The sequence below is a fragment of the Brachyhypopomus gauderio genome, chromosome 7 (assembly GCF_052324685.1).
Source record: "Brachyhypopomus gauderio isolate BG-103 chromosome 7, BGAUD_0.2, whole genome shotgun sequence".
In the NCBI taxonomy this organism is placed as follows: Eukaryota; Metazoa; Chordata; class Actinopteri; order Gymnotiformes; family Hypopomidae; genus Brachyhypopomus; species Brachyhypopomus gauderio.
The window spans coordinates 28,115,943-28,133,820 of NC_135217.1; the positions used below are offsets into that span (position 1 = coordinate 28,115,943).

Consider the following 17,878-nt stretch of genomic DNA (forward strand, 5'->3'; position numbering starts at 1 on the left):
TTCAAGATTTCAGTGAGATTAATCTAGTAAAAAAAAATTTAATCTATGCCCACCCCTACTTTAAACCAAAGCAAAAATACTGACCAGGTCTTTCAGCTGCAGCATCCTGTGATGTTGAAGCTGCAGCTGAAGATGGATGCGATTCTCTGGAGATTACACTGGCACATTCAGAGGTGAGTCGTTTTATTGCTTCATCTGCCTTTGTTGGGCTAAAGAAACCAAGTGATTTGTACCTTGGGTCTAGTAGTGTTGCCAGTGACATAATGCTCATGCTTTGGATTTTGTCAAGCCTTTCCCTAAGGAGTCTGATGAGGTGCTCCCCCAGCTCCCTACACTGTAAAAAAATTTCAGGTTGGTTAAACTTACAAACTCAAGTTCACCTGCTGCCTTAAAAATGTGAGTAAACTCAACTTCATTATAACCTTTGTTTCTACTCAGAATGGTAAGTTTTGGAAGTTGTTTAACTAATGATAAATTAGTTGTTTGAACTTGAAACAGAGAATTAGAATAACTTACCATTTTACTGTAGTAATTCCCTACAATTTACTTTGTCTTGTCAAATATACACATAATTCCTCTTTATTTAGATTCATGCTTTCAAGTGAACTTAACTTCCAACTATATTCACAACTGCCATTTTAAAGTTAAGAACACTAATGCTTTTAAGTAGATTCTATTAAGATTTCTCATCTTGACTAAAAATGGCAAGTTTACCAGTCAAATCCAGTGTTCACTTGTTTAGAAATATTAAATTTATTTGAATGAGGACATTACACATTACATAAAACGTGTATATTTCTAAACAATGCTTAGTGTTGACAATGCATTTCCTCCAAGTAAATGATTTGTGTTACTAAAACTTGAAGAACAATTGCATGCCATGTTTCTGCCTCTAAATCTCACGAGTTGCTCTGCACAAGCAAGCAGATTAACATCGACAAGGATTGAGAGCAAACAAATTAACAAAAATTTTAACGTCTCAACATTCAACAGTGCTTGCTTTTGATATGGTAAATAAAAAGAATTTTGTACAGCAACAGTGTCCAACAGTGTGAGATGAAACAAAAATCTATTGTTTTCAACATTTTGTCAATATCACCCTCCCAGATGAGACTTGGTGTGCAGCCAATCAATCTATAAACAAAATCTCAGCAATTTATTTCTAAGTCCATGTACCCTTGCTGAACACTGGTCAGGGTTCATCTTCATGACGACCTTCTGCAGGAATTCAAATGAGTACTTCATTTTGTGAGGGTACTGCAGATTAAGGCAGTAGATGGTGCCCATTAACATAGCAAAACCAGTGGGCACGTCTCTGATTTCATGAAGAACGACTGCCTCTTCTACCACCACAGCCACGTTGATAATTTCATGAAGGAAAGCATCATGCAGGACACCTTCATGTCCAATTAGAATTCCAACACACTTTCCCTTCATGAGGACATCCAGGGTTTCACCATGAACCTAAAACAAATGCACAAATTTAGTTCTAATGTATCCTGACCTGCTACTTTATTAAAACCACCTCCTTATTTCAGCTCCACTGATGTGTGCACTACTCTTTGACCATTTGAACATGGCTGTTTGTCATCTAACCAGACATACAACAGAAATTTGACACAAAAACTTCAAAGTTTAAACACTGCCAACAACTATCCCAAACATTGCCAACTAGGGTTACTTGTTGGTTAAAATGCTTATAATGGAAGTACTTTTGAAGATAGTGATTAACTAGTCAGCTGAATTCTGAATGAATGCACCCATTATCTTAATGCATAAATATATTTTCTTACATCACACATCCTGATTATGTCAGAGGTGTCTTCTGACAAGAACAGTGGAAGACCAAGCAGGGCAGCCGTTCTTCTGTTCTGATTTGTGTCCTACATACAAAGAGAGACTGAGTAAATACAGTAATTAAACAAGATTCTTTAATGTAGTACATATTGTTAAGTACATTTTCATACGTACCTCCTTATTAAGGCACTGCATAACACTGCTAAGAGTCAACCTCCTGTTTGATGAGACAGCTGCTTTATAGAATTCCAAAAGACTTGACATCAAGGCATCCAGTCCATCCAGGAATGACTGGAGCAGGTCAGCAGTGACTATTCTACAGAACTCTGCCTTTATCTCAAACAGACGTATAAGACAGTAAACATGGGGTGATAAGAGTGTAAAAGTCTAGTAGAGTGTAAAGCAATAGCAAATGAAAATCTTACATATGAATTTACATATTAAAATTACATGTGATCTTTTAACATTAACCAACAGATCATTTCTTTGTTCATCATGCTGTGGATGTATACTTACCTGTCTCTCATTAAACAATGCAGGCCATCTGTCCATAAGTTCAGAGATGAGTGGCTCATCCCCAATTATTTCCTTTCTTCGCTGAGATGATCACAGAAGACGACCTCTAGAAGCATGGTCTTCTGTTTTTCCTCTGATATATCTGCACTTTGACCTTCAGGTGGATCTGGCAAGAAGTGAATCTCTCCCTTCTTTGACTTCTTGATTGCCTTGTGGTTGGTCTGCCCCTTCTTTCTCTTATTTACAAGAACCTCAGGGCATCCAGCTGCCATCAGTCTATGACGGTAATTGCCCATTTTGAATTTCAAGCTGAATACCCAGCAATACCTTTGACAGAACCCGGCTCTCTGAGACTAGGGTGCTTTTCTACAAGAGCTGTGGCTACACTTTCATAGTGGTCTTTTCTTGGATAAGGAGTGATTTTGGAGATCATGTCAGCTAGTTTGTCAAGTATTTCACTCTTAACACTCTTGGAGATGGCCATCACTGTGCCATCTTTGGCACAGGCATCATTTGCTGCACTGAGCTGAAGTTCAACATCATGGGAGGAATCAGGAATAAGAAAAGGGTCAGGCCATTCCACTGAGGAAGCACTACTTGGGGAACTCAAGCTTGCAGTATCTAGTGTTGAGTCAGATACAGAACCAGAAAAAGTGAACAAAATTTTCAGTGTTGCTCGATCATTTGGTAGATCTTTGATATCCGTCAAATTGCAGAGCTCATTTCCAAAGTCTGGATCTTCAAACTGTAAAATGAAGTTTCCTCGCAAAGCCCATATTTGTACGCAGTGCTTCACATAGGTCCTTTACCGAGTCAGGTACACTCTCTAGGGTGACACGCCTGATCTCTTGAGGTGAAACAATGACTTGAAGAAGCATCATGGAGGCACCAACAGCTATAACAGTGTGACACAAAAGGAGAAAAATTGAAAATCTGTAACCAGCATAAAATTAAACTATCATGAGTGAAGTGCATGGTCTTTAGTTAATATGGTGTATGATTGTATTAGACCACCTGTGAGTTAAAACACACACAAAATTAATAATAATAAAAAGCAAGGATCTTTTTTCTGTACCTTACTGTATTATAAACGTCCTTGGAGTGACGAGCACCTTTCCATCAACAAGATATGCAGCAAGGGGGGTGTAGTCATTCAGCTGGTCAGGATCAACAACCACAGTTACTGCAGGAACTTTGATGTTGAGCTGGTAACACCTTAGATGCTCAATAAAGCCAGCTTCAAACATTTCAACAATGAAAAATATGTGGCCATCCACTAAACAGATCTCAAGCACTCTCCCAAGATCTGGTATTCCGCTTGTGCACAGAACTGAAAGGGGAATGTTGTTATTCTGCAATTAAGATCATTCAATGTAAAATACCTCTTTGAAATCAGATGCCAGAGGCATATACAGAGTTCCACAGGTACAATTCCTTCTAATGCATCATGAAGAAAATCAGGTGGAAATCCTTTTGTAGCATGAAAGTGTGTCAGTCTGTTTAAAGGACAGTCCTTCTTCACTCCATCAAAAGAAGTCAGATCACTTTGTTTAAGCACCTTAACAGCTTCATCAAATGATTCTGGTGTTCTCAAGGTAAAAGCCCCACTTCTAACATCATAATGCTGAATATCAGCACGATTTGCCAAACAAAATTGGCACAACTTATCAACATTGAAAGACTCTTGAAATCCAGCAAGCGAGTGTACCCCCAGATTATCTGCAGATATGTACAAAACAGTCCCTTTGACATGAGAGCCAACACTTTGAACACACACACCTTCTCTCTCAAGGAGCTTAAGATCCCTAATTAAGGGCTCTAAAACCTTGCTGTAACCATATTGTTTTATGTGTATGTTTTTGCACAATACAGCTAGATAAATTGATGATAATGTTGAGCGTAGTCCAATAGGTAAATTTGCAATCACCCAATATATAGCACAAACTTTGTGCTTCTTTTTTGAAGTACCTAATGGATTACAAAGCTCAAAATCATCAATATATAGTCCAAGAGCTACACCTAATTCCTCAGCGAGAATTCTGTTTTCTTTAAAGTATTCTCCATCTTTAACTGAACAGTAATTGCCTTCTTGTTCACTGGATCTCTCAAGTGCCTTATTTCTCATTTCTTCCCAACAGTTTACTGAGCAAATCTAAAATAGGAACATAAACAAAAGTGTGCTTTTTTTTCCTGTACATTTAACACATACTCGACTGGTTCAATAACAGTAAAATTCTTCCTATAAAATGTCTGTCTTTTGCACTCTGTGCCAAGAGGACCCTGCCTTGAAAGCAATTTTAAGGGGTTCAAAGTTTGTAATTGTTCAATGATGCTACAACAGAGGTGTCAGCTATGCAATTACTGTCTCTCAAAACGTTACAGTGGGGAAAATAAGTATTTAGTCAGTCACCAATTGTGCAAGTTCTCCCACTTAAAAATATGAGAGGCCGGTAATTGACATCATAGGTAGACTATGAGAGACAAAATGTGAAAAAAAAAAAATTGAGAAAATCATTTTGTCTGACGTTTAAAGAATTTATTTGCAAATAATGGTGGAAAATAAGTATTTGGTCAATAACAAAAGTTCATCTCAATACTTTGTTGTATATCCTCTGTTGGCAATGACAGAGGTCAAATGTTTTCTGTAAGTCTTCATAAGGTTGGCACACACTGTTGCTGGTATGTTGGCCCATTCCTCCATGCAGATCTCCTCTAGAGCAGTGATGTTTTGGGGCTGTCGGCGGGCAACACGGACTTTTAACTCCCTCCAAAGGTTTTCGATGGATGCAACTCAGCATTCACTGTCCTCCAAACACGACGAGTTATGTTTTTACCAAATAGTTCTACTTTGGTTTCATCTGACCATATGACATTCTCCCAATACTCTTCTGGAACATCCAAATGCTCTCTAGCAAACTTCAGACGTGCCTGGATATGGACTGGCTTAAGCAGGGGGACACGTCTGGCACTGCAAGATCTGAGTCCCTGGCGTCGTAGTGTGTTGCTGATGGTAGCCTTTGTAACGTTGGTCCCAGCTTTCTGCAGGTCATACACTAGATCCCCCCTTGTGGTTCTGGGATTTTTCCTCACCGTTCTTGTGATCATTTTGACCCCACGGGCTGAGATCTTGCGTGGAGCCCCAGATCGAGGGAGATTGGTAGTGGTCTTGTAGGTCTTCCATTTTCTGATTATTGCTCCCACAGTAGATTTCTTCACACCAAGCTGCTTGCCTATTGCAGATTCAGTCTTCCCAGCCTGGTGCAGGTCTACAATTCGGTTTCTGGTGTCCTCCGACAGCTCTTTCGTCTTCACCATAGTGGAGTTTGGAGTGTGACTGTTTGAGGTTGTGGGCAGGTGTCTTTTATACTGTTAACGACTTCAAACAGGTGCCATTAATACAGGTAATGAGTGGGGGAAAGAGGAGCCTCTTAAAAAAGAAGTTACAGGTCTGTGACAGCCAGAAATCTTGCTTGTTTGTAGGTGACCAAATACTTATTTTCCACCATTATTTGCAAATAAAGTCTTTAAAAGTCAGACAAAATGATTTTCTCAATTTTTTTTCACATTTTGTCTCTCATAGTTGAGGTCTACCTATGATGTCAATTACAGGCCTCTCTCATCTTTTTAAGTGGGAGAACTTGCACAATTGGTGACTGACCAAATACTTATTTTCCCCACTGTATGTACAACAGTTTTAATATTTTGTTGGGTAAATTCTCCAATATCAATAATTTCTTGTATTGCTGAATTTGATACATGCAAAATTGTTTGCATGCGAAGAAATAAACTTCCCAACTGATGCTCAATTACCTTTCCATTTTCAAGTCCATTCTCAATCTCTGCTGCAGAATCAAATGCAGTGTCAGTGTCGGAAACAAAATCCTCTTCTATTAAAGGCACAGGATGAATATTCTGTGCCAATAGCTCCGGTATGAAATTTTCTAAGGTGGAGAACTTATGATTACGACTTCTATGTGCAGTAAAAGTCGACAGCACACTTAAAAGAACTCCCTGCAAACGGACATCTAACAACTTCTCTGTTTCTCAAATGAGTCTTCAGATGAGTGAAGTATTTGTTAATGTTGCTAGGCTCTGAGAATTTACACAAATCACAGGATAATTTGGCTACAGTCTTCTGTGATTCTATTGTATGTTCTTTCAAATGAATTTTAAGTTCTGCTTGGGTTTGAAATGTTTTCAAACAGTCTGCATGAATACAGATGAGGCCTGAACACCTTCGGTAATGTCTGTGATGCTCTTTTTGTAGTGCTGTAGTATTCTTCCTTGACCATTAGTAGATTGCACAAAACTTACATTTCCACTTCATGAATGGGACATGCCTGAAAAAATCTGTCAAGGAAAAAAAAAAGATTTTAAGTAATTGCCGTTTGCTAGCTAGCCAATGTATTCTCACAGACCATTCCAAGTTATTTTCATTCTTATGGGATAAGAAAAAGAGAAAAGAGCTGGATCAGTTTTAATGTAAAATGGCTAGTTAGCTAGCATTAACTAGTGAGATAACCTAGCTAGCCAAGTTGTCAGTTCACCAGTTAGCTAAACGAGCTAGCTAACTAGTTAGCTAAGCGTGCAGTCCACTCGTCATCGTTCTCTAGATAGAGCGGGGGGCTTAAGACACATTCTCAGGCTGATAATACAAAGGGTTCAAAAATTCTCTCCTCTTTGAATATTAAAAATCATCGGTTCATTTTCATGTCGGGTCTGAAATGGATTAAAACGTTTCCGTTGGAAAAACTACCTCACCTTAGAGAGAACCGTCTATAACTCGAGCTCCGTTAAGGAAAAAAGCGGGAATCCAATTTGTTCGCCTTCTGGAACTTTCCACAGTACTTTATCCGCCTCTAATTGTAGTCCGTAGTGAGGGGTGTCCCTCCGCCACTGGAAGAAGTCCACTATTGTTTTCAACAGTGTAAACGTTGTGATTACCTCTGTCGCAAATAAATAAAAAACATACATAACTGTAAAGGGAAGTTGAAATTGGTTAATCAAACAGATTACCTTTATGAGTTTGGTGCCTCATTAAACGCAGCACCGCACCATTTAACATGGAAAGGAAAATTAAAACAAGGCACTGGCGACTAATAAACAAAATTTTTTAAAGCAGATCTGCTGTATCTGATGTATTAAAGGCTATCAGGCTGATAAACAGCACAAATTAACCAGTTTTCATTTCTAATTTTTAATAGATTTATTTTATCATGTCACGACTAATACAGACTTGTCTGTGGTAAAACTCCCTCACCTCAGAACGAACCGTACAGATGTCTGCCTTTGGTAATGTGTTGACTATAGGGCAGAAAAGACTTACATTCTAGCAGTTTCCACACATAATAATTCTACAACAATCACTCTGCCTCTAATTGTAGTCCATAATCAGTTAAATATTTCGCTAGAATATTATGGCTTAACTGCCGTGAAAAGCTGGATCATACTTATTGTTTTGTCCAGCTCCAAAATGGCGCCAATCCCCCCTCTCCACACACCGTATTATCAGCATTTCTCCACCTCCACCCTCCTTTTTTAATGATAAACGTCAGTTAAATGAACTCTAACAACCCAGACAAAACTCTCAAATAGTCAAGACAATGGATTACCGTAAGTTTAATTTTGGAAAACTTATAAACCTTATTCAAAACTTGTTATGGTATGTGAAGTTCAAGAGAAAAAATGAGTTCACATAATTAAATGGAGCTGAAATTGGGACTGTTGCCTTTGCTGCCACTTCCTGGAGCATCTTTTCAACCATTTTCAATAATGGCACCACTTTGGAGCCAGATACCTTTTTCTCCTCCGACAGCTCTATAGTAGCCTCATGAAAAGGAGACAGTATAGACAGGCATGCACAGATATTATTGTAATCATCAGAGGTCAGCGCAGGAATGTCAGTTTGTAACCCAGCCAAAGCTGCCCCCACAGGCTCCCCGAGTTCTGCTACTCGCTCCAGCATTTGAAATGTGCTGTTCCATCTTGTTTCAACCTCCTGAATCAATTTCTTTTTTGGTTTTCTCATGTGCTCTTGAACAAGGTCCAGCTTCTCCTTTAAAGAAAAAAAGAAAGTGTTAAGTGATAAAACGTGTTACATATGTAGCAATACAAAATGTGTAAACAATATGAAAATAAAAGTTACTGACGTTGGCAGTTGTGCTGCTCCTAAAATAGCCCACCAGCTTCCTTGCCTTTGTACGAATGGTGGACAGCACTGGGGTCAGTTCAAGAGCCTTTTTAACAACTAGATTCAGGGTGTGAGCAATGCAGACTGCATGACGCAGCTTAAGGTTCTTGCCACAGGCAGATGCGCCATCAGTAACCAGACATGTGACTTTTGATTTTATTCCCCATTCTTCCATGAGGGAGGATTTCACACATGCCAAATTTTCAGCTGTATGTGCCTGTGGGAATTTCAAATATGCATCCATATTGAGAGATGTCCACATGTCTGCAGTCAAACTCACTGCATGGACTTTCAGGACCTCAGCTTTGGCCTTCTTCTCTTGCTGGTATTTGGCCTCAGCCATGGCCTTTACAGCCTAAATGGAAGGTAGAAAATAATGATTATTTCAGTACTACTTTAGTAGTACTAAAGTATTTCAGTACTTTTTCCATGTCATCACACATACCTTCCTAGTTGGGAGAACATAAGTTGGATCCAATGTAGCTACAAAGTCCCTGAGAACCTGTCTCATCCCCATTACTGCAAAGACTCTATGATTTGATTATTTACTGTTATCATATGCTTTATGAATCATGTTGTGAAAGGGGAAATGTATGTGCACTTGGGAAATGTATACTTACCTGTGTTGGGGAAATGCAAGGGAGTGCGGTCGCCTCTCAGTGCTTCATTTATGCAGGCCAGAAGAGCCCATGGTCATATAGCATAGAGGGGGAGCAGCTGAAGCATCCTGGGAAAAGAATACACAAAGGTAAAAGATACAAAGGGATATCCATGTAAATATTGTTTGAAGGTACCTATGTTGTGTATGTGTTATTATTTGTCATATTATGTATGTGTTTATGTTAGAGTATTCTATTGCATATCCCTGTGAACGCACCCCAGTCAATAATTGGTTTGGTCCAATTAGACAGAGGGCGGGGTTATGGGTTTATAGGGACATGAGAGTGCAGTGAGGAATGAGAGGTTTGTTTGGTTTCTAGAGTGTGTGAAACTGGTGGGGTGAGTCGTCATTGGGACAATTCCATTTCCTTACTGGTTGCAGTAAGCCGGTAACAGAGAGGTTGCTTTAACCTGCTATGGTGCAGTTGAATCTCTGTTGGTAACCCCAGAATTTTAACTTTCATTTGTTTTCTCTTTATACAAGTTTTTCTTATCCTTTTTTCCACGTGTGCTGTGAATAAATGTACCAATCAGGATTTAAAATATATCCTTCGAGCCCTGCCTGATCTCTCTCCAACACGAACTCAGCGCTCCGATTAGGAAACGCTATGACCAAAAGTGTGGTATTTGGACACAAGGGACCTGAGGGCGACCGGTGCACCCCCTCACCTGTGTGTGTGTGTGTGTGTGTGTGTGTGTGAAGGGGACCTGAGGGCGACCGGTGCACCCCCTCACCTGTATATCAGTGTGTGTGTGTGTGTGTGTGAAGGGGACCTGAGAGCGGCCGGTGCACCCCCTCACCTGTATATTTGTGTGTGTGTGTGAAGGGGACCTGAGAGTGACCGGTGCACCCCCTCACCTGTATATCAGTGTGTGTGTGTGTGTGTGTGAAGGGGACCTGAGAGCGGCCGGTGCACCCCCTCACCTGTATATTTGTGTGTGTGTGTGTGAAGGGGACCTGAGAGCGGCCGGTGCACCCCCTCACCTGTATATCTGTGTGTGTGTGTGTGAAGGGGACCTGAGAGCGACCGGTGCACCCCCTCACCTGTATATCTGTGTGTGTGTGTGTGTGAAGGGGACCTGAGGGCGGCCGGTGCACCCCCTCACCTGTATATTTGTGTGTGTGTGTGTGAAGGGGACCTGAGAGCGGCCGGTGCACCCCCTCACCTGTATATTTGTGTGTGTGTGTGTGAAGGGGACCTGAGAGCGGCCGGTGCACCCCCTCACCCGATGACAACGATATAAAAGAAAAGAATCTATAACCTGTAATAAAACAAACGTCATACTGTGGGACTCTGTGGACTTTTGTTTGCAGTTTCCTGTCACCACACAGTGACTCAAAGTATGTTGGTCATTACAGCACTGAAGAACAAGTATAAAGTGTCCCGAACGCAGCTGGTGAAATGCACACGCACGCACTCACGCACACTGTACCTTCATGATGATGTAGAAGGCAAAGTATAATAGCAGCTTACAGATAGCAATAGCCAGCAGGTAGGAGGCAAAGTCATTGGGCCTTTTAATGAGACCATATGCAGCCATGTGTGCACAGACACAAAACAGACACACACAGTGCAAAAACCATTTAAATGCATGTTTATACCACATGGGCAATCCAGGGCAATCATAGACAATCATCCAGTGTGTGTGTGTGTGTGTGAGAGAGAGGGAGAGAGAGTAAACACTTACAGTGACCAGTTAACTATGTTTCCCATCACAAACAGCACCATGCGGTCCTAACAGAAGAGACAGATGTGTGAGAGTGTACAGTGTGAGTGTTCAGTGTGTGTGAGAGTGTACAGTGGTGCTCTGGGGTAGAAAGGAACACAGAGTGTGTTAAGGCATGCTGTACTTACTATATACATGGGCCCGCTGCACTGCCGAATACAATCAGTGTAGATGACCTAGAGCATCCTGCGTAATCTACCAGAGTCTGAAACACACACACACCAACACTTTAAAAGTCTATTGTCACTTGTTCCCATAGCCATGCAGTGTTGCTCAGGATCTGTGCTGCTTGTAAAATTGTTTGGCATATTTGTGCATGTCTGTAAGTGTGTGTGTGTGTGTGTGTGTGTGTGTGTGTGTGTGTGTGTCCTCACCCAGTCTCCTGTGTGTGTGTGTGTGTGTGTGTGTGAGTCCTCACCCAGTCTCCAGTGTGTGTGTGTGTGTGTGTGTGTGTGTGTGTGTGTGTGTGTGTGTGTGTCCTCACCCAGTCTCCAGTGTGTGTGAGTGTGTGTGAGTCCTCACCCAGTCTCCAGTGTGTGTGTGTGTGTGTGTGTGTCCTCACCCAGTCTCCAGTGTGTGTGTGTGTGTGTGTGTGTGTGTGTGTCCTCACCCAGTCTCCAGTGTGTGTGTGTGTGTGTGTGTCCTCACCCAGTCTCCAGTGTGTGTGAGTGTGTGTGAGTCTTCACCCAGTCTCCAGTGTGTGTGTGTGTGTGTGTGAGTCCTCACCCAGTCTCCAGTGTGTGTGAGTGTGTGTGTGAGTCCTCACCCAGTCTCCAGTGTGTGTGAGTGTGTGTGAGTCTTCACCCAGTCTCCTGTGTGTGTGTGTGTGTGTGTGTGTGTGAGTCCTCACCCAGTCTCCAGTGTGTGTGTGTGTGTGTGTGTGTGTGTGTGTGTGTGTGTGTGTGTGTGTGTCCTCACCCAGTCTCCAGTGTGTGTGAGTCCTCACCCAGTCTCCAGTGTGTGTGTGTGTGTGTGTGTGTCCTCACCCAGTCTCCAGTGTGTGTGTGTGTGTGTGTGTGTGTGTGTCCTCACCCAGTCTCCAGTGTGTGTGTGTGTGTGTGTGTCCTCACCCAGTCTCCAGTGTGTGTGAGTGTGTGTGAGTCTTCACCCAGTCTCCAGTGTGTGTGTGTGTGTGTGTGAGTCCTCACCCAGTCTCCAGTGTGTGTGAGTGTGTGTGTGAGTCCTCACCCAGTCTCCAGTGTGTGTGAGTGTGTGTGAGTCTTCACCCAGTCTCCTGTGTGTGTGTGTGAGTCCTCACCCAGTCTCCAGTGTGTGTGTGTGTGTGTCCTCACCCAGTCTCCAGTGTGTGTGAGTGTGTGTGAGTCTTCACCCAGTCTCCAGTGTGTGTGTGTGTGTGTGTGAGTCCTCACCCAGTCTCCAGCGCCACCACGTAATAGAGCTGGGTGCTCAGCAGCTTAGTAGCCACTACATGAATGACCGAGAATACAATCCAGAATACTCTGTTACCCTTCCCAAATACCTGAGAGATAGAGGGTGAGAGAGGGAGGGAGGGAGGGATGAAGAGGAAGAGAAGGATGGAGAGAGAGAGGGAGGGGGGATGTGAAAGAATGAGGGAGATTGTGAGTGAGAGGTCCAGGTTCTCTTACTGCTGTTGTCACTGTAGCTACTATAAAGGTTACATGTTTACATGTCATTTCCAAGTCAGAATGTATATTTGAGTAATCGTCTGTATTCTTATTTGATGCTATTTTGTTAACTATTTTGTCTCTTATTTTGTCACTTCCGCTGAGACGCCGTTTATGTCCGGAAAGCGTAAAATGAGTTATTTTCCTTTTTGTTAGCTGGTCCCGTCAGGTGCAGAATAAAGAGATGCTCATATTAAGTTAAAGATCAGCCATAAACTCTCTTTGGAAGAAGGTCAATTAATGTTTATTGGTACATACAAAATTAAGAAGACTCCAAGATGCTCATTATAAAACAGGTGGTTTAATGTAACAAAGGTGGATCTTAAAGTAGCAGATTTCTTTCATACCTCAGAGCCCCTAGTGGGTGGGCACAGAGGAAGTTGTAGTAGCAGATGTCTTGGTTACCCGTCACATTTACAACCTAATAAACACACAAAAGAGAATAACAGAGTGGGGTCAGCACTCATCTTCAAAACATCGTGTCTGGACTGTGATGCCATGTTTACATCTGATGCTACTCTGATGCTGTAATTACCAAGGTCCTAATGTCACAGTCCAAATGTCTAAGGAGAGGAAAACCTGTTCCTGTACATCCTCTCAGTACCTCTCAGAACCTCTCAGTACCTCTCAGCTCCTCTCAGTACCTCTCAGCTCCTCTCAGAACCTCTCAGCTCCTCTCAGTACCTCTCAGCTCCTCTCAGTACCTCTCAGCTCCTCTCAGAACCTCTCAGCTCCTCTCAGCTCCTCTCAGCACATTTGTCTGACTGTAGACTGTGTTATACAGATGGGAGGCGGAAGGCATGACCGACAAACACTAGAGCTGCGGATGACAGTGTACAGTGGAGAACACACACTGTCTGATACGTGATTACCAGCTGGATCACTGGCAGGGCGTAGAACACGGCAATAGTGGCAATGTTCCTGCAGGGGAGAGCGCACACACACACACACACACACACACACACACACACACACACACACAACTTCTCCACGGGCCAGTTCACCTGGGACCACCCCTGTTATGAGCACTACCGCCAACTAGTGGCCCAGGAGCGGGAGCGTGTTCAGACATGCCACGGCCGGACTGCCTCTGCCATCTCAGGCTCCGCCTCCACAGGAACCAGAAAGAACAAGGAGAAGAAGAAGAAAGAGAAGAAGAAGGAGAAAATAAACAAGGAATCAGAGGGACTGAAGGCCCCAGGAGTGAGTTTGGATCTTCACTATTGGATTTTCACTATTACCTGATTGTGATTTTTAAATTTCTTTTAAACCCACTTTGCATATTTTTATGAATTGTCCTTATTTGTGATCTTTATCACTTCCAATCAGGTGGGTTTCATCTCCAAATTTTCGGACCACATTCTCGACCCGGTGGACCTCTCCCCAGCAGAACCCTTCGCAGGGCTGGTGAGTCCCGGGCCCCCTCACCCTCCAGCAGGTGTAGGCACCCCCCCCAGGACACATGCCCACACACACCTGTCCAGGAGGCACCTTACACACACATCTACACACACATAGTCCAGCAACACTTGGGTAGCTCGATCATCTGTTTGCCATTTAGAAATCGTATTTAGAAATAACAATGGCTACTTTACAGACAGGGTTAACTACAGACATTGGCTACTTTACAGACAGGGTTAACTACAGACAATGGCTACTTTACATTACTTTACTTTAATTTCCCAGTTACCTTGTGTTGTACATGGTTTCTGTGATGCATTTGGATAGCCAACCTGACCAGATCCTACACAAATCCAATACATGTGCATGAGGAATGAATTTGTCTCACCAGTATCATGGGATGTTGAGTGTGTGGATGTACTAAACACTTTTACACATCCTTCCCTTTGGCAGGATTAGAAAGATGGAAAGAGAGAGGAAGATGAGAAGATGAGACCACAAGTGGCAGAGAGGTTGGTCTCACTAATGCTGTTGATACCAGAATGTGGTCAACACACGCACACACATGCATATACACACACAGCTTTTGATAATTCAACTTCAATTCAGTTAAAAATTTGAGAAAAAGACACACAAATAAACAAACTCAGGTACACACACACACACACACACACACACACCTCAAACGACAGCAGCTTAGGGAGCAGACATGGACAGAAAGTGAAACACAAATAAACACACACCAAACTATAGAAGTACAAAGTACAGGGACTGAGAGATTTGTAATGTGGGGAATGACTCAGTGACACCTGCAATAGGGATGCTGCAAATACCTGTAACAGTCTTTACTGGAGAAGACTAGACAAGTTAGATCGCTTGGCTCAAAGCTTTTGATGAAGTGTATATGCAGTTGTTTTTGGTAGGATTCAAAACCTACCAGGTACATCCGACACTCACCTTCTGTGTTTTCGAAGGCATTAGAGCACATATGTCAAAGTCAAGGCCCGCGGGCCAGATCCGGCCCGCAAATTGATTATCTATGGCCCCCTGGATGATATTTAATTACTATTAGAACCGGCCTGCAGGCCACAGCCGCCCGACGTGTAGTGTTTTGCACGCACAAACACTACATTCCCCACAATGCAACGGTAGCCCGCGAAGTCACTGCAGCGCACACAAGCGGTGAGGGTCTGCGCAGCGAAAATGACGTAATCGCAGTGGCTCCGCCCGTGCCCGAGGGCGTCGCACACTGTCGATTCGCAAGGTCGTGCACCTCTCGAATTTGCGCGCACCAGTTAAACTTAATTAAGTTAAATATTTATACATATATCAAAGTTTAGTCAAAGTTTATTTGTATAGCACTTTTAACAACTCAAGTTGTCGCAAAGCAGCTTTACAGGATTTACAAGGTTAACAATACTATGGGTCCAGAACCCTAATGAGCAAGCCAAAGGCGACAGTGGCGAGGAAAAACTCCCTATGGTGGTGGGGAATAGGAAGAAACCTCGGGAGAACCAAGACTCAAAAGGGAACCCATCCTCCATTGGACGGCCCGTTAACACACAAATACACAAGTCACACATAATTCACACAATCAGACTAGGTAAAAGGTAGAATTGAAAGTTCTGGGTTTTGATATTGTCACTGTAAATGTCTGTTGATGAATGCCAGGCTTTCATTCCGTGTCGGAGCAGTGATGCTGGTATTGTAGGCTCCGACTGCAGTGTTACTCCCCAGGTGAACCCCGGTATCAGCACATCCACCGGCAGCCAGACCATCCCCCAGGTGCCTATATATATTCGAAATTATTCGAAATAATTTTTTATTCACATTATTTAATGGTTTATTTTCAAAACGCCCAATATTAACGTCTTCACGTTCTCTCATGTTTCGTCCTGGAATTGCAAGAGGCTCGTATTTGTTAACGTAATACAGGAACTGTTCAGTCAGACAGCTATTTGTTGTGAAACGAAGTCGTTACAATTTCAAGCATTTTCAAGTACTTTAGCCTAAATTGCAGCACTTTTCAAACCTTTATTACTTTATTCATTTAATGTACAGGACATGTTTTCTTTGAAGGAAGTTTGTTTTTATCTGTTTGCTTGTTGAAAAATGTTTTCACTTGAAATTACTGACAGATCCATAAGAAAATATTGCTTTATTCATTTAAGCATTAAATCAATCAATCAATCAATCAAATTTTACTTATATAGCGCTTTTTACAACAGTTGTTGTCACAAAGCAGCTTTACAAGTGCCGAGTCCTAGCCCCCAGTGAGCAAGCCAAAGGCGACAGTGGCAAGGAAAAACTCCCTAGTTTTTTGCATGAGGAAGAAACCTTGAGAGGAACCAAGACTCAGGGGGGGAACCCATCCTCCTCTGGCCGACACCGGTCACCATGACAACAACAACAATATAGACAGAATGTAGACAGAATGTAAAAGATGCAATAATGTCAATTTAGACCGAAAAATATGTAATAATGTCCATCATGGTGTAGGCATCCGGTTAGGCAGGAGGTGGCCGGCCAGGATGGATCGCTTGTCTCTCCTCATCTCATTATTCCTCAAGCAGGCGGGCAGCCATGTGGAGAAATGAAACAGGGAAAATTAGCTCTGTATGAGGACATATACAGGACAGGTAAAATTATAAACATTTCTGGAGTGTGGCAGCAACTCCGGCACTAAGTTAAATTATTACAGCCTAGCTAAAAAAAGGCAGAACCAGAAGGTAACATAGGCTTGGGGGCATTCTGAGACAATGGCATCCGTCCACTGCACTGTCAACAAACTTGAGTGACCACGAGCAGTGACAGGATGACAGCACCAGTACCCCAGTCTACCATAAAACCCTTCGTCTATGAACCCCTGGATCTGTACCTTTATCTAAGGGGGATATTAATTATCAAACGCTAGACTAAATAAGTGGGTTTTCAACCTAGATTTAAAGATTGTGACTGTGTCAGAGTCCCGGACACATTTAGGAAGATTATTCCAAAGCTGGGGGGCCTTATAAGAAAAGGCTCTTCCCCCTGCTGTTACCTTGTTAATTTGTGGAACTAATAACAGACCAGCACCCTGTGATCTTAGTTGACGTGGGGGTTCATAGTAGGAAATAAGTTCCTGGAGGTATTCAGGAGCAAGCCCGTGTAGTGCTTTATATGCTAATAATAGAATTTTAAAATCAATACGAAATTTAACTGGGAGCCAATGCAGGGCTGATAGGACTGGTCTAATATGCTGAAATTTTCTAGTTCTGGTCAGAACTCTAGCTGCGGCATTTTGAACTACTTGAAGTTTATTTAGATTCCTATTTGAACATCCTGACAGTAGTGAATTGCAGTAGTCTAGTCTAGAGCTAACAAATGCGTGCACCAATTTTTCTGCATCATCCTGTGATAATGCATTTCTTAATTTGGCAATGTTGCGGAGATGTAGAAAAGCTATCCTAGTAGTATTATCTATATATTTATCAAATGATAGGTCAGAGTCGAGTATGATGCCTAGGTTTTTGGCTACTGTGCCAGGTGTAATGGGATAGTCTGCAAGATTAAGCATTAAATTTGGAATTTTCTGTCTTGCGGCCTTAGGGCCCACAAGGAGAACTTCTGTTTTGTCCTCATTTAATTGTAGGAAGTTTAGAGACATCCAGCATTTAATATCTCTTACACAGGCCTCAATTTTTCCTAAACTGAGTTTGTCATCGGGTTTGGCTGATATGTAAAGTTGAGTGTCATCCGCATAGCAGTGAAAATTGACACCATGTTTGTTTATAACTGTGCCCAATGGTAGCATATATAATGTAAATAATAGTGGTCCTAAGATGGAGCCTTGCGGGACCCCATATTTAACCATTGTACGTTTGGATGAAATATTATTGAGCTCTACAAACTGATAGCGATTTGTTAAGTAAGACTGAAACCATGAAAGGGCTGTGCCTGA

At 42.2% G+C, this 17,878-nt stretch overlaps 1 protein-coding gene across 3 annotated transcripts; it reads right to left on the reverse strand.

The window, feature by feature from the left end:
* Nucleotides 1-769: 769 nt before the first annotated feature.
* Nucleotides 770-7,644, reverse strand: LOC143519509 (uncharacterized). 3 transcript variants are annotated; one of them, XM_077013027.1, is made up of 8 exons: nucleotides 7,574-7,644; nucleotides 7,075-7,259; nucleotides 6,124-6,663; nucleotides 3,389-3,470; nucleotides 2,314-3,208; nucleotides 1,972-2,127; nucleotides 1,794-1,883; nucleotides 770-1,464 (listed from the first exon to the last, which is right to left on the reverse strand). In XM_077013027.1, the coding sequence occupies exons 5-8, from the start codon at nucleotides 2,347-2,349 to the stop codon at nucleotides 1,135-1,137; spliced, it is 612 nt and encodes a 203-aa protein (XP_076869142.1). In that variant the 5' UTR covers nucleotides 2,350-3,208; nucleotides 3,389-3,470; nucleotides 6,124-6,663; nucleotides 7,075-7,259; nucleotides 7,574-7,644; the 3' UTR covers nucleotides 770-1,134. The 3 variants fall into 3 exon arrangements, with proteins under 3 accessions (XP_076869142.1, XP_076869140.1, XP_076869141.1); XM_077013025.1 differs by having other exon boundaries at nucleotides 1,972-2,133; XM_077013026.1 differs by lacking the exons at nucleotides 6,124-6,663; nucleotides 7,075-7,259; nucleotides 7,574-7,644 and having other exon boundaries at nucleotides 1,972-2,133; nucleotides 3,389-4,179.
* Nucleotides 7,645-17,878: the final 10,234 nt, after the last annotated feature.